The 20,121-nt window shown below is 48.8% G+C and overlaps 9 protein-coding genes across 9 annotated transcripts; 4 read left to right on the top strand and 5 right to left on the bottom strand.

Moving 5' to 3' along the window:
- Positions 1 to 217: 217 nt before the first annotated feature.
- MRET_1612 (eukaryotic translation initiation factor 2-alpha kinase 4) lies at positions 218 to 5,170 on the bottom strand (the record flags this gene model as incomplete). Its single annotated transcript, XM_027628239.1, has 1 exon — positions 218 to 5,170. The coding sequence occupies one exon, from the start codon at positions 5,168 to 5,170 to the stop codon at positions 218 to 220; it is 4,953 nt and encodes a 1,650-aa protein (XP_027483859.1).
- A 203-nt stretch (positions 5,171 to 5,373) lies between these two features.
- MRET_1611 (SH3 domain YSC84-like protein 1) lies at positions 5,374 to 6,829 on the top strand (the record flags this gene model as incomplete). Its single annotated transcript, XM_027628238.1, has 3 exons — positions 5,374 to 5,403; positions 5,432 to 6,768; positions 6,799 to 6,829. The coding sequence occupies 3 exons, from the start codon at positions 5,374 to 5,376 to the stop codon at positions 6,827 to 6,829; spliced, it is 1,398 nt and encodes a 465-aa protein (XP_027483329.1).
- MRET_1610 (molybdopterin binding domain protein) lies at positions 6,826 to 7,807 on the bottom strand (the record flags this gene model as incomplete). Its single annotated transcript, XM_027628237.1, has 2 exons — positions 6,826 to 7,422; positions 7,451 to 7,807. 2 exons carry the CDS (start codon positions 7,805 to 7,807, stop codon positions 6,826 to 6,828), a joined length of 954 nt encoding a protein of 317 aa, XP_027483330.1.
- Positions 7,808 to 7,960: 153 nt separating this feature from the next.
- On the bottom strand, positions 7,961 to 10,834 carry MRET_1609 (regulator of nonsense transcripts 1; the record flags this gene model as incomplete). The annotated part of the gene is made up of 1 exon (XM_027628236.1): positions 7,961 to 10,834. One exon carries the CDS (start codon positions 10,832 to 10,834, stop codon positions 7,961 to 7,963), a length of 2,874 nt encoding a protein of 957 aa, XP_027483265.1.
- A 135-nt stretch (positions 10,835 to 10,969) lies between these two features.
- MRET_1608 (MFS family protein) lies at positions 10,970 to 12,892 on the top strand (the record flags this gene model as incomplete). Its single annotated transcript, XM_027628235.1, has 1 exon — positions 10,970 to 12,892. The coding sequence occupies one exon, from the start codon at positions 10,970 to 10,972 to the stop codon at positions 12,890 to 12,892; it is 1,923 nt and encodes a 640-aa protein (XP_027483264.1).
- A 123-nt stretch (positions 12,893 to 13,015) lies between these two features.
- Positions 13,016 to 15,531, top strand: MRET_1607 (AP-1 complex subunit gamma-1; the record flags this gene model as incomplete). The annotated part of the gene is made up of 2 exons (XM_027628234.1): positions 13,016 to 13,410; positions 13,443 to 15,531. The coding sequence occupies 2 exons, from the start codon at positions 13,016 to 13,018 to the stop codon at positions 15,529 to 15,531; spliced, it is 2,484 nt and encodes an 827-aa protein (XP_027483397.1).
- Positions 15,532 to 15,554: 23 nt separating this feature from the next.
- On the bottom strand, positions 15,555 to 16,601 carry MRET_1606 (calcium binding protein 39; the record flags this gene model as incomplete). Its single annotated transcript, XM_027628233.1, has 1 exon — positions 15,555 to 16,601. The coding sequence occupies one exon, from the start codon at positions 16,599 to 16,601 to the stop codon at positions 15,555 to 15,557; it is 1,047 nt and encodes a 348-aa protein (XP_027483396.1).
- A 126-nt stretch (positions 16,602 to 16,727) lies between these two features.
- On the top strand, positions 16,728 to 18,038 carry MRET_1605 (phosphatidylinositol glycan, class U; the record flags this gene model as incomplete). The annotated part of the gene is made up of 1 exon (XM_027628232.1): positions 16,728 to 18,038. One exon carries the CDS (start codon positions 16,728 to 16,730, stop codon positions 18,036 to 18,038), a length of 1,311 nt encoding a protein of 436 aa, XP_027483395.1.
- Positions 18,012 to 20,069, bottom strand: MRET_1604 (N-alpha-acetyltransferase 35, NatC auxiliary subunit; the record flags this gene model as incomplete). The annotated part of the gene is made up of 1 exon (XM_027628231.1): positions 18,012 to 20,069. The coding sequence occupies one exon, from the start codon at positions 20,067 to 20,069 to the stop codon at positions 18,012 to 18,014; it is 2,058 nt and encodes a 685-aa protein (XP_027483394.1).
- Between the last annotated feature and the right edge of the window lie 52 nt (positions 20,070 to 20,121).

Here is a 20,121-nt window from a genome sequence, read left to right as displayed (position 1 = left end):
CTAACGGCTGTATCATTAATTTATATGCGATCATTTTCATATCTTATACAATGTATCCGACAACATTGCCCCTCCTCTCTCTGCCTTTGATATTTGTTCTCCTCGAAGTGTCATGTGGTCTGGTTTTACTGCGAGTTGCGATGCCTTGGACATGTCCGCATGGTATGTCGTTTATGCACTTAAATATACAAGTACTCAGAGCACCACAACGAATGATTTAACCACAAAGGACCGTTTTGCCATCTTTGATAGAATAAATAAGTACACGGGAAGGTTGATATGGTATATTCGAATGTGAGGTAGTGGGTGATGTGCCGAATGATGGAGGCCCATTGGAAGGTGTATCGTCATCGATTGTATCAAGAATGATGGAGCGAAGCGCCTTGACATAATCGCGCTCGTCTGATGAAGGTATTTCATCATGTATGAATGTTTTGAATACTTCATCAGATTCTAGTGCGACAGCCGCGAATCGCTCAAGTAAACCTGACGACAGTTCCACAGCGAAAACTGGAACACGTCCAGCATGAATCGCATCAAGCAGCCGCGAAATGTCGGAAGCAGCCTTTTCGGCTAGGGCGAGTCGTGACGCAGACTTGAGGCGACGCTCGGTGCGGCGTGACCGGTCCAGTCGCCCAGGAAGAAAAACTTGAACGTTTATGCGAGGAGCATACTTTATATTGCTGTGAGAGCCACCTTTCAAAGATGTACTTAGTCTTTGTGTGTCAGATTCTCGAGGCCGCACCCCCACGGTCATTTGATCCACGCGTCGCTGTCGAGCAATACGATCTTGTAAAAATGTAGTCAGGCCTTCCCGGGCCACTTCATGTTCTGTGCGCGTTATAACCTCTTTTACTTTGACGGCAGATGTATGCGCGCGGAGTAGAATGAGGAATAGAATTCCTTCTGCACGGCATGTTGAAACAGTCACCTCGGGAGATTCACCCGCGGCACATTCATACTGTAGGTCTGCACTAATCCCATTGGACCACAAAGTCTTGCAAATTTGGATCTTGCTCTCGAGAAGACCAGGCTGACTGGAAGCAATATAGCATTCGCAGCGACGTGGTGTCCATGGTCCCAATGTTCGTTCTTGCTCTGGCCGACCAAGAAACCGTGGCACATGGGACTGCTGGTACCGCGCGACAGCCTTGACCATTTTACCCACAGCGATCTGTAAGCCAACGCCATGCCGGGGTTCTTGAGAGCTTCCAATTCGTGGATACGAGAAACGACGCAAGAGCTCATCATATCGACCGCCGACCGCTAGGACATCTCGATGTTTACCACCACTTGACATCTTAGAAACGGCCATCATAGTGCCATTACGGTAGTGTGTATGGCTGTGAGAAAAGAGCGGCACCAAATAAATCTTGGACTGTACACTAAATTCTCGAGCAAGTCTCACCACACTCACCAGATGTGCCAAAGGCTCAGCCAATTTCGTTCGCTCTTCTGGAGTTAGGAGCTCCGCTAATGTGTGCACGGCTGTATCAAAGTCCTCATAAATATTCCATGCATCCACTTCGTCTAGCAAGCTCACGGGCATACCAGCCGATCCGAGCAGGTGCCTAACACGTGCATCTGAACCCCTCGCAAGGTACTGAGGAAGTGCTTCCAATAGCGCTGAGTGAAACTGCGCTGGGAATCGCTGGAGGAACACGCGCAAAATGGATTCATGACTCAATTCCACATTCCATGCTTCACCTGCTAATCCAGGCATTTGTAACAACTCATACATCAGCGCCAAAACTTCAGCCTCAGCAGAAGGATCAGGTTCCTGAGAAATGATATCATAACTAGCAGCTAATACGGCGCGTGGTTGACCACCTGCCAGCAAATTCTCCCGATACACATCGGCAATGTCAAAACGCTTAAGTCGCATATGACCACTCCGAGCACAGATTCGAGCAAAAGGAACGGTCAAGTCAAACGGTAAGAACACCACATTCCCTGTCTTATCGAGCAGACGCACGATGTTACTTTCTTCACCATACTCATCACTTGGCGGGAACAAGAGCGGCGGGTGAACAGGCACTGCACCACGGCATTGGAATGTATCGCGTAAGTAACGACATACCACACCCACCAACACATCATCTTCCTCACCCTGTGCGCCAGTGTCAAAAGTGTAGTCACGAAGCTTATCATTTTGTGGACGAGAAAATAAGGCATGGATGAGCTCATGGCGATGTACGCTCGTGGGATTGGCGGCTAGGCGTACGAGTTCCTGAACAAATTCATCCTCCATCTTGGGGGGCAAGAGGGGGGAACGGAGCATTGCCATAGGCGTAGGCCGTTGACCCGGGTCGTGGTCGAGAAGCTGCCGTATGATTTGTGTTTGACTTGCAAAGAGGGTCTTATCCCATGATGCTGGGAACCTAATAGCAGGGCTTCGCAGGTCATTAAGAAGCTTATAGCGCTCCATGGTTGTTTTATAGCATCGTTGCGATGCGAGCATCTCAAAAAAGATGATGCCCAGTGAAAACATGTCGACTTTCTGGTTGTATCGGGCACTTATTCCTTTCTTAGATAACACTTCCGGTGCAATGTACAGAAAAGTCCCAAGACCCGACGTAAGCTCTTTTGACTCACCCTGTGTCATAGAATCTCGCTGACCAGGCTCCATAGCGTGGAGATTGGTGGTAGCTAAACCAAAATCACCAATTTTAATGTCTCCATGCGTGTCCATCAATACATTGCTGGGCTTCAAGTCACGATGAATGATACCAAGCGATGCAATGTGGGCAAGCGCTTCGAGCATCTGTCGAAAAATATGCCATGCCTGATCCACGCTTACACCGTGTTCAAGAGCGTCACCAAGTGTCTGGTTTTCCACGTATTCCATTTGAATGTAGAGGACACGCATAGACTGATCTGTTGTGGATGCTGGCACTGACAAGCGTGAATCTTCACTGGGATACGAATCATCTTCGTCTTGCTCACTCCAACTGCCTTCACCAAACTGGATGAAGTCATCATCCATCAAGTCCATGTCCTTGTCTTCTGACAAAAAGTCATCCACTTTACCCATCTTAAGATGATGTATCTGTCGAAGAGCACTGGTATCAAGCTGCTGACTCGTAGTGAGTGCGCTGCTATCGCGCCATCGCTCATTCGAATCAATAGTACTGGGAGGTATCGCTGGGGTCTCGGTTCGCTCAATCCAACATGTCACATATCGTACAATGTGGGGATGATCCAAACGCGAAAGTGCCATAATTTCACGCATCGTACGTTCTTCCTCAGCTGCTGAACTGCTCAAGTGTACTTTTTTAACAGCATAGAATCGCTCATCGAGTTTATTACGAGCTTTGACAACCACACCAAATGCACCTTTCCCAAGAAATTCAACTTCCTCAAAATCGCTAAGATAGCGAGACACGGGTTGAAAAGTTGGCAATGCTAAATTACGCAACTGCCAGAACGATCCAACCCTCGCATTCGCCGTATCTTGTTCACGACTTGTCACAGTATTACGCAATTGGTGGTCACGGGGTAAAATGAGAGACGTCGTAAGAGCATCTTGATATGACGTCTGGACAAGATCGTTGGGATGAGATGGCAACTCTTCCCATTGCTTAATGCTATTAAGAAGTTCTCTCGCAGTCCCTCGATGCCGTTCCACCCGGTGTAACATACTTTTTAATAATGATAGATAGGATGTATCGTCCGAACTAAACGAGCGCGTTTCAAATAAAGCCTCAGGGGAAATAAACTGCTGAACAACATGTTCTCCAAATAACATTTGGCAAGTGCACCGGCCAAGATCCCAAATATCTCGACTTGACGTATATGCCAAGGGGCTTTGCAAGCTTTCTGGTGAGCGCCACCCGTCCATCATGTCTTTTTCTGATACACCAATTGTATTGAGCGCGTTCGAGCGATGCATGTCTCGAAGTTGTTGGCGGTAAAAGGCACCAGAGAGGCGAACCTGACCGTTCTGTAATGTAATAGTGTCTAGAGTTATGCCCCGATGAGTCATTTTTTGAGAATGAAGTTTGTCCAAAGCAGACAAAATGGATGCGAGTATGTTTTGTACAGATGTCCAAGGTATATTGCCACATTGCTGCAGCATGGAAGTGACGGACGAGGCACCACACGCATCGTGAACGAGATAGAGCGCCAGTGCATGCGCATCGTTGTCAGGATGAGACCAACGATTCCAACCTAAAATCGGAACAAGCACTGGATCATGCACTTTTTGTAGCCTTGCAAGATCCCTCTCAAGCTCACTTAATTTGCGCTGTCCAGCATTCGTCGTGTAATATGAAGATGAAATAGGCACAATCTCAAGAGTCCACCACACATCATCCGGCATGTCTGGAGGTGTGACAGGCACGCAATAATACGTACGTGCTAATGAGATTGGAGATATAAAGGGACCACGTTTCACGCAGGTAATCTCGGTATCATTTACGTGGACAGGCTCATGAAGAGGCACCATGGATACACGAAAGGCTAGTTCATCGCGTTCGCGCACAGGTTCACCCGAGAGGCGCTCTGATGCAGAAGGAATGACAAATCGAGGACTTTCTCGAAGTTTTTTGGCTTCAGTCTTGATTGCCTGCTTCTGCTTGTGTGTTTCTTGCTCAATTTGAATAGCGAGTTCTGTCGAACGCTGCCTTTCCTCATCATCCATTTGTCTTTGCAATTTATGAGAACGTATCTTTTCATTCTCTTCTTTTACGTGTTCCCTCTGGCGCATTCGCTCTTCCAGGCTAAGATGCGCAGGTGCCCCGTCTGCAGGTGCCGTATTGTGCGTGCTAATAAACTCTTGTGCCACATTGATCAGTTCCCATATCATCTCCGTTCCCCGCAATGATCGGGCAGTTTGATTCATCTTCTCTTCCAGAACCTTCAAATCTGAGGCCCTTACGCCATGCGTTTGTGGATCATGTGCGCGTACGTAGCATGTAGCGTGTGTATTGGGATACGTGCGTGTTAATGCAAACCGCACAACCACAGATACATGCTCTTTCAAAGAGTCTATTTCGGGGCGCAGAATAGCTTCATACGTCTGCACTTGGGATGACGTGACCCCTTTCCACGCAGTGGGCTGTAACACGCGAAAGTCGTCAGCCATGATACTTTCAATCACCTCCAACTCTGTGCGCCGAAGCTCTTCGAGATCCGCGCTCGGAACAGGAGGGGCACCGGAATTCATCATAAGAAACCAGTATGAAGAATACGACGATGTGCCTCCATATACCAATTGCTCGTGAAAACGTGATTGCTGTTGCACTGGGTCGTGCTTCGCCTCTGGACTATCGTCGGTATCAATGGAAGCCACGTGCAAACATCTCCACACCTGGAGAGTCTGTGCCCGGAGTGGCAGACCAAGCCTTCCCTGTTGGCTGTGTACTTGCTGGAATGGAGGGCGATTGCCGGCGGGCAAAAAAGGTATGTATGTCAAGTGACTTAGACCCAGATTTTGGATACGTTTTGTCCATCAGGAACACATCATGGGCTGGATAAGGTGATACCACCGAGTGTTCTGCGCAAGGCGAAGGGTTTTGCGATCTTTACCATTTTTCGCGTCGGCTTTCTCATGAGCGCACGCGTCGGCATGGGAGTTGTTGTCGCCAAACTGCCCAACGGTGAGTGGTCACCGCCATCATCCATCGGAATCGGTGGCTTGGGTGGTGGCTTCAATGCTGGGGCAGAGATGGTGGACTTTCTGATCGTACTCAATTCGCGAGCTGCTGTTCGCTCGTTCATGACAGCTGGATCACTTCAGCTAGGCGGAAATTTGAGTTTGGCCGTAGGTCCTTTGGGCCGCACAGGTGAAGCCAGCGCCGCCATGAACTCAGAAATGCAACTCTCGGCCATGTTCAGTTACAGCGTGAGCCGTGGTCTGTATGGTGGTGTCACGATTGAAGGTACTGTACTCATCGAGCGCAAGGAAGCCAATGAAAAAGTGTACGGTGGCTCTGTTACTCCTATGCAAATATTATCTGGATCTGTTGAGGTGCCCCAATTCGCCGTGCCTTTGGTGAGCCGCATTGAAGAAGTAACTGGAAGTGTACCATTTAATGACGACGAGTCCAGCATCACAGAAGATTTGGACTCGAACGAAAATTTCAAGGGCAATGCATACGCTGACAGTCGCCGTCAGGCATATTTTGAACCAAGACATTCCAAGTCTATTGGCACAACGTACAGAACACATGATATGCCTCGTGCCCCCATGGATGACCTTGATGAACAACTGCAGTCGAATAGTCTGGGGGGAAAGAGCCCAAGTCCACCGCCTCCGAGCCAGCACGTGCCATATGTGCCTCGTGTTTCAAGACTTTCCACGCCAAGACAATCTGCTCCAAGGGTAGAGTCCGTGGGTCGTGGCTCCCATCATACAGCGTCTTATGCTTCACATGCGCCAGAAGATCCATTCAGCGATATTCATGCTGTCGAGGAAAATGCAGTAAATGCACCTGATCACTCCCATTTGTCATACGAGCCTCGCGTATCTCGCCGTGCGGTGATGCGCGACGATGAATTCGATCCATTAGAAGCAAGTACTAACAAACTTGTTGATGAACGTGAAAATGGATCAAGGCGTCCTCAGCCTGTCGATCTTATTGATCCGTCCATTCTTGACGGCGACTTGGTCGTGGCCATTCATGAATTCACTGCGTTACGTGACACAGATCTTTCTTTCAAGCGTGGTGACCTCATCCGTGTTACTCGACGTACAGATAAAGAGAATGATTGGTGGACAGGCGAATTGGTCGCCAGCTACCGAGACGGCCCACCACCATCAGGAGAGTACGTGTATACATGCAACTAACCAGACAGTTTTCCATCCAACTACACAGAGACACTCTAGGTGCTAGACACACGCACGCCACCCGTTTCATGTATAGCCTGCTCCACGTATTTGTCGATGATAGACTGGTCATATCCGATAAATGATATGTGCACACCCTTTCCCCATTTGGGATAGGATCCTACACGGATACCCTCCTTCTTCCCTGAGGCAGTGAGTCGCTGGAGTAGAGGGCTGATGACGCTTTCAGGCAACATGGTTTCAACGAGGGTGCGTATCGGGCGTGGCGCATTGGGATCTAAGCGCAGATAGGGCTGTGTAGCATAGAGAAGTGCCTCAAATAGGCTTGGAATGCCTGGCAAGATACACACATTGCCATTGACACGCACCACAGGCACCCATAGTTGCTCCGTTGGGAAAATTACTTCAGAATCTTTAGGAAACAGAGCCATACGCTTTCGGGCCTTTGTCATCTCGTCTGTTGCTGAAAGGTCTTTGTAATGGTGTTGAATGCTAATTTCCATTCGATGGAGTGTCTCATCGTCGTATTCGAGCGGCTCTTTGCCAAACGCCTTGGCGATCGATTCGTATGTTATATCGTCAGGAGTAGGGCCAATACCCCCACTGGTCACCACAAAATCATATGTACGAGACTGTTGTTAGATAGGAGAAGAAACGTACCATGCGCTGCACAGCTTCCATGATGTCCTCGACCACATCAGGGATCACTTCCACACGCTTGAGCTCGATGCCGAGTTCAAAGCACATTTTCGCCATCTTGTTGCTGTTACTATCGTGAGTCTTTCCATTTAACACTTCATCACCAATGATGAGGCAAGCAGCTGTGCGAACGAACGGACGATTCACATCCGTGGAAACTGGCGTGCGCTCATACAGTGCAGGCAACGAAGAAATGGAAGGAGTCGGTGCAGATGTCATGAAATGAACACGGTTTGATGTAGCCAAGGTTCTTTTCTGTGGAGACAATAGTCGAGCTGACAGACACACACAAGGTACCCGCCGCCACACTGTGGGCATATATATATTCTCCGAAACCAATCTGTCAGACCTTTTGTTGTCGCCCGTACCCTTCTCCACACATGTCATGTTTTCCGGCCGAGTAAAGTGTGTGCGAACCGAAGTTGAAAGACTACAACGGTCAAGCTTGGCCCAGCATTCTCGACCTTATGACTATAGGAATTTCGTGATGGAAGGCGCACTACTAGTGCCCTGAGCAGAGGAAACATTCTTTACAGGACGCACTTCGTCTTCGTCAGAACCAGCAATAGATGCTTGACTTCGATATCCATCCAGGCTTTCCAGGTCAGCGTCTTTGTCCTGCCGGACTTGGTTCAACCAATCACTCTGGCTCTGTGAAAGAGTCTTGGCATCAAGTGATAACGTATCCCACATGCCCTCACGTAGGGTTTGAGTAGTCCCTGTAGCGCCGCGAAATGGTGCACGAACCGGATCCATGGCCAGAGATTCCGTTCCGATGGCTGCATTTGTCTTGGCTTGCTCAAGTCGCGACTTGGATTTGCGCGGTACAGGCGGTGGGCCAAACTGAATCATAGAAGGTCGCAAGTTGGACAGAGCACCCTCAACAAGCAAGTTGCGGTCTTTGAAGTGTACGAGGAAGTGATACCACAATGGGTCTTTACAAAGAACGCGTGCGTTCCCAATCACAATAAGACCGAATCGAGCTCGCGTCAGGGCTACGTTAAGTCGCCGTGAGTCACTCAGGAAGCCAATGCCTAGCCGGTTGTTGCTTCTGACGCACGTAACAATGATATAATCCTTCTCACGACCCTGGAAAGCATCGACACTTGCCACCTCAATAGCACGATAAGCATCTTTCATCATACTGCCATGGAACTGCATGTGGTTGATGACAAAGTTCCGTTGACCTTCATATGGTGTGATGACACCAATCTGTTCAGGGGCCACACCCGCCTTGAGCAGTGCTGTTACCAATTTTTCAACACTAGAGGCTTCCGTCCGATTTAAGTATGAGGTACCGCTGGGGGAAATTTCTTCTTGGCCTAGATTCTGATAAAACATCATGGGCATCGTAGGGATGGGCCATGGGATAGCCACATGCTTTCGAAGTCGTTCATGCGAAGACACACCATTTTGTAGCATACCATCGTAAAACATATTACTGGGAAATTCGGACAGAGATGGATGCATACGATACTGGACTTCAAGACGACGTGGCTTGACCCCAAGTAGAACTAGTCGTTCAAACAAACTCTCATTGAGCCCTGCTCTCGCCACTTTCCGGTTCATCACAACAGGTCCAAGCTGCTGGTGGTCACCAACCAACACAAGCTGTTGGCAACCCTGAACGATCGGAATCAAGCACTCAGGCTCCGTGGCTTGCGTAGCTTCATCGATAAGAACTAGCGGGAACTTGAACGCATTTAGTCGCTTGTCGGCAGAGCTTGAGCATGTCGTACAGATGACCTCGGCGGCATTGAGAAGCTCATATTCACGATTTTCTAACAATGTTCGGTACTTGGCTTCGTCAGACGAGTTCAATCCGCCATTTTTATGCTTGAGTTGAATCAAATGACCCAGTTGTGAGTTTGGTTCGACTGACGAAGCTTGCTCATGCAAACTTAAAAAGCTCACAGAGCTTTCCATCACTTCACGCGTACGTGACACAAGTCGGAGAACTCGAAGTCCTGTCCGGTGTAATTTTTCCGCAAGTTGGTCGACGGCCACATTAGATGGAGCACAAACTAACATCCTAGTCTTTCTCAAACGCACAAGATGATATATTAATGTAGCGCTTGTGACAGTCTTACCTGTTCCAGGTGGTCCTTGAATAAGACTGATGGGCGATCCAAGAACAGCCTTAATAGCAGATAGCTGCGAATGATTCAATTCAGGAAGCCCCGGGACGCTGAGAGAGAGCGTCTTTTGTGTATTGATTAGAGGTATATCAACAGACTTTCCCAATAAAACATCACGGATTACAGGTGCCATGCATGACTTGGACTTGAAAAACCGATTCAAGGCTCGGTTCATGCGACTGTACGTTGTTCCCGTCCAGATAAATTCCAAATTAAAGTTGGTTGTACAGTGCAAAGGAGCTTTGTTTCCATGCGGCACTTCGCATGCCACCTCGGTGGATGATACCGACGAGAAGCGAGCCACAGTGATAGGAGACTCCCACTTGTGCGCCAATGATCCGGTATAAATCAGTTTTAACTCATCACCCATCGCCAAGCGAATTTCACCGCTTTCTAATTGGGGCAAGCGAATCCAAACCAAAGTCTTCCCGTTGCTCGTTTCCCAGTTTACAGTGATATCACGCTGCGTAAGATTCTCTTTAAGGCGCTTATCATAATCTTCCTCAGCAGAGATTAGCTTTTGATGGATCAAGACATATTGTTTCGCTGTTTCATAATGATGCAACGTTTCTGGAAGTGTTTGCTCGTGCTCCGGATTTTCAACGTCAGCTAATGTGGCACGTTCATTATCTCTCCAAAGCTCCTCAAGCAAAAGGATTTGCTGCGCTGTGATAGGTCTCGCCTTCTTTTGCTGCTTGACTGAAGGTATCTTAACTAGCCATGATAGGAATGTACGATTTTCGATGAGCGGAGACCACTGCGTGGCATCCCAGCCCATGTCCTTGGTGTTCGCAGCAAAATTACACGGTGATCGGCAAAGAAGCATGACCACGGCGTCTCCTTTTGCAGGTAGAAAGCCCAGCAAAAATGGATTGCGCGAGCCGCACGAGTAACACTCAGGGACTGTGTCGCCAAGCGGAGAAGATGGGTGCAGCATGACAGACTTATGACGAGCACGCACCAAATGAGTGACAATATGGGAGGATGTTGTCTTGCCAAACCCGTTGCAAAACCATTTATCACACACCGTGCACTTCATTACGCAGTCAACATCATCCAAACCGCAATAAGCACATGCATGTTCGGCGACTGGCTCTGCGTCGTCTTCCACATATTCATTTGCTTCATTTACATACATCTCATCGATTTCTTTTTCCAGATCATCCATGACCGGATCATGCTCCCCAGTTCTTGCTGGTTGAGTCATTTTAGATTATGACGTACGAAGAAGAAAATTTCACGAGCGTACTGGTTGACGTAAGTGCCCATTGTGCGCGTGCAACATTGACCGAGTAAAGCCACGTGCGGTTTGGTTTCGGCACCTCATCGACACGCCTCAGGCATGTCTGAAGAGGATGAGCCATCTGTGAATCAAAACTATGCGCATAACGTACCATCCATGACCCCCTTACAGTCACAGATACCAGTCACCGAATTTGTATCTGCATTGGCCCCAGAAGAAGAGGAGGAAGCAGAAGACGAGTTGGGATGGCTTCGGCGCTTGCCATGGTGGCACAGGCCACGTCCTCTTTGGCTCTTTCCTGTGGTCTTTTTATTCGCCTTAGCAGCGGGTATCATGCTCGCTGCACGTATTGAATTGCTGCTCTCTTTGACTTGTGATATGCAACACATCGACGACCCACCCTCAATTCCACCGCAGCCTCTATCTCCCAACACTCCCTCGATACATGCCAGGAGCGTACATATTCCATCTACTCATTGCAGACAATCTGTTGAGGCCCAAAGTCTACTTTCGATTGTCCAACTTCAACTGCTTATGATCGTCGGCATGTGCTCAATGTTAACAACAGGATTCTGGTCGCAATTGTCCGATCGCACGGGCCGCAAGCCCATCTTATTTGCAGCTTTGGGTGGCGGTCTTATCAATGATGCTGTGGCCCTTGCTGTCTCCTCTGTACCAATGTCACGAATCCCCACGGGCTGGTGGATCCTAGTTTGGGGCAGTGTGATCGAAGGCGTACTGGGTTCAACAGGATTGGTAACAGCGATGGCTCAGTCTTACATGACTGATGTGACCGCCAGCGGTACACGATCGCATGAATTTGCACTCCTTACAGGCACAATCTTTCTCGGCGTGGCATTTGGTCCTACGATTGGCGGCCTTATCACCAAATATACCGAAAGCCTTAGTACAACCATTCTGGTCGCAGTCGCAGTTCGTCTCTTTATTTTCGTCATAACACCTGGATTGCCTGATAGCCTACGACCAGATGTCCGAATTCGTGCTGTTGCTGATCATCGTACTAGACTTCACGAGATTTATGAACATCAAAGCAAGGCAATGCGTACCTGGGTTACCGTCAAGCATGTGCTCATGACGCCATTTCACAATCTTGCCTTTTTATTGCCTCAAGGACGTTCAGATCATTATGAAAGGCTAAGAGGCGACGAAAGTGGCGACTTTCAAGTCCATTCGCGGCACGAACCCCGGAATACTAGCTTGTTGTTTTTGTCTGCGGCTTATGCCGTCGAAGTAACTTGCATGGCTGTGGTGCCCATCAAGATACAATATGTGCAACTTGTTTTTGGTTGGAGCTCTAGTGCCGTGGGCTTGTTTGTGAGTTTTTCTGCCATGACACGCATGCTCACCTTGACCGTGCTTTTGCCTTTAATTGTCCGGTATTTGCATCACATGCCAAAATCCATCGTTCTGCCGCAAGATAATCCTTTGGTACCTGATGATGCAGGCATACACGCTTTGGATGAAAACGGACGCAGTAAGAGGCATTCGCGTACTATCCCCCATCAATGGTCCACGACTGAACATGAACTCGAGAGAGAATGGCAGACACGCTCAAAGAAGCTCAAAATGATACATGACAGTCATATGGATAAGTACATCGCCGTTGTATCCTCACTCACTACGGTGGCTGCGTCAGTGATTATGGCGCGAGCCAAGACACCTGCTTGGTTTTTGATAGGCACATTTGCCGTTTCGCTTGGTGCGGGCGTTGGTTCCGCTCTGAGCTCGCTTGGTATGGCTGTCATTTCACGCCCAAATAGCGCTGGTCGTCTATTTGGTGCATGGGCGGTTTTAAGCACATTATCGGGCACAATTGTGGGTCCCATGTTGTTCTCTCTCGTTTTTAGCCACAGTGCTGCTTACGCTCCCTCTTTGTCGTTTTACTTGGTCGCATTGCTTCAAATATCTTCTGTATTTTTACTATGCTTTGTGCGTCTGGGCTCTACGGATACACTAGAAGGATTACCACCCAGGCCATTTCCCCCGCGTAGATCCACGTAGATGATGTCTTATTCACCTGAGTGCCGTGCATGTCTGTGGAGGTGTCACGTGTCACGCTCTACACACCAGCGTCGGGCGTCGCCACGATAAGTTGACGTGCTTGTTGCTCTTTGACGTGCGGTGATGTCGACGTTTTTCCAGGCGCAGCAGCAAGTGGCTGCTCTAGACCCGCGTCTCGGCAATCTTATGGCGAGTGCAGGCCTCTACAATTTGCGTGCACTCATTAAGGGTGTGCGCGCATGCAAAACATTAGCTGATGAGCGTGCATTGCTGCAGAAAGAATCTGCAGCGATCCGAACATCATTTAAAGATGATGATGCCTATATGCGGTACAACAACCTCTCTAAGCTTCTGTATATTCATATGCTTGGATATCCCGCGCATTTTGGCCAGATGGAATGTCTCAAACTTGTCGCATCTCCTCGCTTTACCGATAAGCGACTGGGTTACCTGGGCATTATGGTTCTTTTGGACGAAAACGCACAAGTTCTTATGCTTGTGACAAACGGTTTAAAAAAGTATGTGGAAGTTGATGCGAACTCACATCCAGTGATATGAATCATTCCAATATGTATATCGTGGGTCTGGCACTCTGCACTTTTGCGAATATTGCCTCGGAAGAAATGTCGCGCGATCTGTGTAATGAGATTGAAAAGCTTATGGGCAGCTCGAACTCTTACATTCGAAAGAAAGCTGTGCTCTGTGCTATGCGCATTATTCGCAAAGTACCCGACTTGATCGATCACTTCCTGGAGCCAACGCTTCAGCTTTTGGGTGACAAGAGTCATGGCGTTCTGCTCTGTACTTTGAGTCTGGCAATTCAGATCTGTGAAATTGACCCTTCATCTATTTCTCTATTTGGTCGTTCAACCTCTTCGCTTGTGGCCGTGTTGCGAAACCTGCTTTCCACCAGCTTCTCTCCAGAGCATGACGTGGCAGGCATCACGGATCCATTTTTGCAGGCCAAGATTTTACGCTTCTTGCGTATTCTGGGTCGCGAAAGCACCGAAGTGTCTGATTTGATCAATGATATCCTTGCCCAAGTCGCCACAAACACTGACGGAAGCAAGATTGTTGGAAACAGTATTTTATACGAATGTGTGCTGACCATTTTGGAAACCAAAGCAGACGCTGGTTTGCGCGTGATGGCCATTAATATTCTTGGCAAGTTTCTCGGTAATAGCGATAACAATATTCGTTATGTCGCTCTCAACACACTAAACAAAGTTGTGGGTATCGATACCAATGCTGTCCAAAGGCACCGAACGACGATTCTTGAGTGTCTACATGACCCTGATATCTCCATTCGGCGCCGTGCATTGGAGCTCACTTACAAACTCATAAATGAAAACACCGTATCATCGGTAATGAGCGAATTGTTGCAATTCCTTGAAGTTGCTGACAATGAATTTAAACTTGGTCTGACGACACGCATCTGCATGGCAGCGGATCGATTCGCTCCAAATGCACGTTGGCATTTGGATACCATGCTACATGTCTTGCGTGTATCTGGCCATTATGTGCGTGAAGATGTATTGGCTTCATTCTTGCGACTCGTTTGTCATACACCCGAGCTGCACGCCTACGCTGTCGAAAATTTGTACCTCTCTCTTCATGCAGACATGTCACAATTGTATCAAACACTGGCGGCTGTGTGGGTCATTGGCGAATACGGCGATTTGCTCTTTGAACGTGGGCGCATTGAGCAGAATGGCACTGCGCAACCTGTCCATCCCAAATCTGTGGTTGATATGCTGGCCATGCTACTCGACTCGGTGTATGCAACAGAGCCTGTGCGTGAGTATGTTCTCACGGCCTTGACGAAACTCCATACCCGAATGCAAGACACAGAACAGCAAGAACGAATCCGATCGATTCTTGCTCAATATGTGGAAAGCATTGACCTCGAGACGCAAAAGCGCGCGCTGGAATACTCCGTGCTCTTGAAACGTGATTCTGTTCGTGACGCAGTGCTAGAGGTCATGCCACTACCCGAAAAACGCTCTATTGTTCTTGAAACGGTAGGCGGTGATACGAAAGATCTTCGCTCGACTGTTTCATCGGGACAAAATGATTTGCTTTTGGATGCAGAGAACACACCAGCGGGAAACACCGCTCATTCTCAACAAAATGCACAGGACTTGCTCCTCGATATTTTTGGTGGCAGTAACGAGCCGGCACCCCGAGCTGTCTCTGCGACAGCATCTCGTCAAGACATTCTCGGCCTGTTTGATACTCCTCCCCAGCCGCCCGTGGCACAGACAACATCGGCTTTGAGCTCGATGAATTTGCTCGACGAGCCGGAATCCGAAAAGCCACAGGCCTTGCCCGTGTACAACAAGAATGGTTTCAGTATGGCTCTCACTATACTCTCACATGGTACGGACGTCACGGTACAGGCCTGCTTTACTTGCACGACAGATGTGCAACATATCATGCTTCAGGCTGCTGTGCCCAAGACACAGCAACTGCAGATGTTGCCTCTGAGCAAGTCGTCTATCGCGCCGGGTGAGCAGGCGACACAGAATATGCGTATCTCGGGTGTAAGTAACAACGGCAAAGTGCGATTGCGTATTCGATTGAGCTATCATGTACATGGTGAAGAAGTTCGGGACCAGTTGGACTGGATGCAGCCATAATGATCGCCTGAGGAAATGTGCCATTACGCATTTGGCATGGCACGAATGATTTGGATTATATATTGCCGCTCGTCGATGAATGCTTCGTTTGTGCTGTCGGGAAGGAATGCCTCCAAAAATGACAATATCCGTGAGCGATTACGGCGTAATATTGCCTCGACTGCTGGTGTTTTTTTGGGGTTGGCAACAAACACCTTGAAGACATGGAATGCTTCGAGTTGAATATGCTTACTGCGATCTCGCAGTGCATTCATAATGCGTTTAAGATTTTCCTCATCTGAGACATAACGTATCATGGTAGAGTAGTGTGCACGGTCGACAAGTAGCTCACCAAGCAATTTGAGGGACTGGCGACGTGTCACATAATTTTGTGAATCGAGGAGTTGCGTGAACATCGAAAAAAATTGCACATATTGCTGCTGCAAAAATTCAGCGGCCATGCTTCGATGAGATACAAGTGCATCTCGTAAATTCTTGAAAGCATCACAAGAAATACTGAAGGACGTCAACTCAATATACTGAGGGAAGCGATACAAGTCATCCGAATACAGGAACAATTTAGCAAGAATCTCATATTGTAGCATCTCGTGTAGAATCATACCGGTGTTGAGGGCTATACTTGGCATGTCATACCCACGAATTGTCATACTGACAATGGATGGATTAGAGTATACATATTCAACCGTGGGGCGTCGAGAACCGATGCTTCTTTGAAGCAATGCGACAAATATCTGCGTGATATCTTTTCGAGCCTCAAACTCGAGGCGTGGCATGACGGTAAGGAGATATTCCATCATATGGTGTTGGTAAGCTTCTTGTGCAAATTGCGCAACTAGTTCGGGCACAGGGTCGCGATCCCCCTCACCATACAACACCAGTTTTCCTTGCTGCAGCAACAAAAAGAGCTCATCGTATAGCTTGCGACGGCTATCAGATGAAGAAGACACGTCGCTAAGTCGCCATACTTCATCAGTTGTGACTTCGACTCCCATACGAAAGCATGTATCACAAATCGATCTAGCCAGCTCGGCAGACGTTCGCTGCTGCCGACCCTTGATCAGGAAATTCATTCGGTTGATAACCCACTGCGCAAGACCAACACCTGCACCAGGACTTGTTCTTTGCCACGTGGCACTTGCGCCGCGATTGAGCTGGGGCACGCTTCAAGTTATCCCTCTACGACAGTGACGGCAGGCATGCCGAGCTTGTCCGCAGGATATCTGGCAGTTTTTACTGTGGGCATCGCGCTACGTGTGCTCATATCATGGGTAAGCGCCTGGGGCGAGTCACTCATCGATGTGCTCGAGTTTGCGACTCCCTTAGACCGATTAGACCTGCTTCGCGAGTTGCATGCGATCTTTCGATTTGCGAATGCTTCACCGCAAGATATTTGGGGCTCTCTCACGCAGCATCACTCCCCGCTGTTGCTTCTTTTACCCACGAAATTGATTCTAGATCCATTCCTGTCTGCCGTTGTCTGGATTGCTGTGGATGTGGTAACTGGTGTCACACTGGCCAAGACGGCCGAAATACTTCGTTCACGCTCTAAGAACAAAGCCTTTTGTCTCTCACCTGTGCTCGTTGTAGCCTGCTTTCTGCTTAATCCCTATGCTATTGCAGCATGCGTTGCCAAGTCTATGAGTCAGGTCCGCACATGCCTCATCATGGTCAGTTTGTTGAGCGCTATACGAGGATCTTCTCGGTTGTTGGTCCTATCTCACGTACTCAACAGCATACTATTTTTCACGCCAATCATGTTCACCCCTATCTTTGCTCTGTTGGGAAGTGATTCGTATGCTGATTATGGATCTTGGCGCTCCAAATTTGGGCTACGACGAGTGGATGCATGGTATGTGTTCCTGCGCAAGTTTGTATGGCATGCATCGCTGTTGCTAATAGCCTCTCTCTTCACATCTTATTTATTGTCTGGTGATTCAAATGGCGCATTCGTGCGCAGCGTGTACGGTAGTCGCTTCCTGGCTGACGATCTGACACCTACCATTGGACTGTTCTGGTACTTTTTTGTCGAAATGTTTTCTCACTTTTTCTCATTTTTCGTCATGGTCGTCCACGTTCACATGTGGATTTATACCATACCCGTGTTGCTCAAGTATCGCACAGACCTTGTGTTTGGACTCACAATACTCCTGGGTGTCCAGTGTCTCTTTGAGGCTTACCCATGCGTCGGCGACACGGCCGCGTTTCTTGCCATATGGAGCCTGTCATACGGTCGCTTGGCAGATTATCTGCGATACCCCATGGTGTCGTTCATGCTGTTTGCGTACACGACACTTTTATTCCCAGTATTTCGTTACCTATGGATGTATGCAGGGTCGGCAAATGCCAACTTTTACTATGCTATCAACCTTGTGCATGGGATGGGTATCGCCAGCGTGATCCTCGATGCTGTTTGGGCTTGGGGTAGGGAACGCTGGGAAGATGAACGTCATATTCAAGAGGTACCAGAAGATTTACAAGGGTCAGTGCGTCTTATCGTCCAACAGTAGGGGTTGTAGTGTATCATACCATGGATGATGCGAATTTGTCCACAAAGACTCCACCGGCCCCTGAGAGGGATGCATACGAACCCATGCACCAAGTGCTAGTGCCACATCCAATATATGCTGGTCCAGAGTTCGACGTTCACGGCGACATAATATCGCAGATGCATCAGAGACTCGAGCTTCCATCGCGTGTTTCGCGTAAATCACACTTTGGTCGAGATGATGCAATGCTGGTGCATGCATTGGCTGTGAAAGCGTCGTCTGATGCCATGATTCATATGATTTCCAGCACATATTGACATCAAACGGAGCGTAAGATGTTGCGATGCATAGGCGAGGCGGGGAACACCATGGTGGCCTGCGAAGCCACTTCAGTCGTCGAGCAAACGCGGCGTGCGTCCGAGAGAGTTGGTTTCCATGCGTCTGTACATGCAAGATAGCCAAAGCAGAACACAGATGTTGTTGTGCCCTCGAGGCATGAGCCATACATTGCCATGAACTGGACGTATGATCCTTCGTTAAAGCATATTGCTCACCGTACACGAGGGCGAGGACCCAGTACATGCATGCGCGTTCTTCGGCATGGTACAGCTCAAGCTCAAAACCCGACCCCATAGTGTGTTCCATATGCACAAGTATCATGTACAAAATAGGTCCAGTCAGTGCATCGCCCGGGATCGGGACGATATCGTTGATCCTGGAGGTAAGAGTGCTCGCCAAGTCAAGCAGGTCCATCCACGACGAATAGGCTTTGCTGAAAGAGCGTCTTTGACGCGCGCGATTTTGAGCAAATATTCTCAAAGTTTGGGCGATGGATGCGCCGAGTCGCTGCAAGAACTGCGACAACATTTTGGGAAGTACGCTAGTAGGCTGTCTGTGTTGATACCATTCGAGGCGCACCATAATATTTTGCACGCAGATGCTTCGCCACGTCTCAAGCAGGTTGACTGCAAGATGCTCGGTATCATGCGTTCCACCCATCACTGTGTACCCATTAGCCACCATAGTTTGGATGAAGGAGCGGACCAATGGCACAGGCGCCTGCTGCCGCTGGAAGGTCACGGCGGCGCACTCAAGTAGTGACTTCCAAGCTAGTACGTCAGTGGATGCAAGAAGTCGCAAAGGTATAGGCATTTCTTTGAACAAAATGCGGTGCCAGCCATCAAGTACCTGCTGCCTATCTGGCGGCGCGACAGGTCGCATAGGGATGTGTGACGAAAGCGTGCGGCTCAACGCCACGTCAAAAAACACGTGCAGGTGTTGAGGTGCTTCAAGCATCGCTGAAGCTTGTAACGGGTACTTGGAGGTCGATATCGCCACCCACAGTTGCATACATGACTCTAGATGAATGTGCACATCCATACTGTCGGGGACATCGGCTGCCAAAGCCGAGAGGCACAACAACCAGTGTTTTCGGAACGCGAGACGCATAGAAAGACTAGAAGCCTCATCAAGGTCCAGCTGCTGTTTCACTTCAACAGCAGCCTGTTCGAGTCGGTCGACAATGGACGAGACAGAATGCGCATCAGGAAAGGCGATGCCACCTGTATCGCTGCAATAGTCTTCCTGGTCCAGTACTAGCTGCTTAGCCAGCTCATTCCATTGTATGCCGCATCCTTTGACTGTGGCAAAAATGTAGGCTACCAAGACCGTTTGACTCCAATGCCGCCCCGTTTGCGTACCGAGCAAGACGTGCTCATGAAAAAATGTGCTTGTGTAAATGGTTTGCACCAGTGCAGCGCCATGCAACCAGTCGAGTTCACAAGCGACAAAGCGGTCTAGCACCCAGCATATATCTTGACACGAAAGGCTGGGAAAAGGACCATGATGGTGCGGCACACGCTCTTTTTCGGGTATCATGTCAGTCGGGCAGGCCATACCTGCGTCCATAATAGGGTCCATGACCTCGATGGCATTCATGAGGTGAGAAAGCGCATATCCATTATCATGCACGAAATATTCGGGCCTAATCTGGCTACAGGCTTCCCAATATGCTTGTGTTTGTTCGCTCCATCCATCCGGAAGCGCCTGCATGCCCTGTGGCGTTCAGGAGGCAATGTGCGTGTACCTCCACATCACTGATCGG

Source organism: Malassezia restricta, chromosome II (assembly GCF_003290485.1).
Source record: "Malassezia restricta chromosome II, complete sequence".
NCBI lineage: Eukaryota > Fungi > Basidiomycota > Malasseziomycetes > Malasseziales > Malasseziaceae > Malassezia > Malassezia restricta.
The sequence above is the reverse complement of the archived record's forward strand: the minus strand, read 5'-3'. Positions and strand labels throughout refer to the sequence as shown.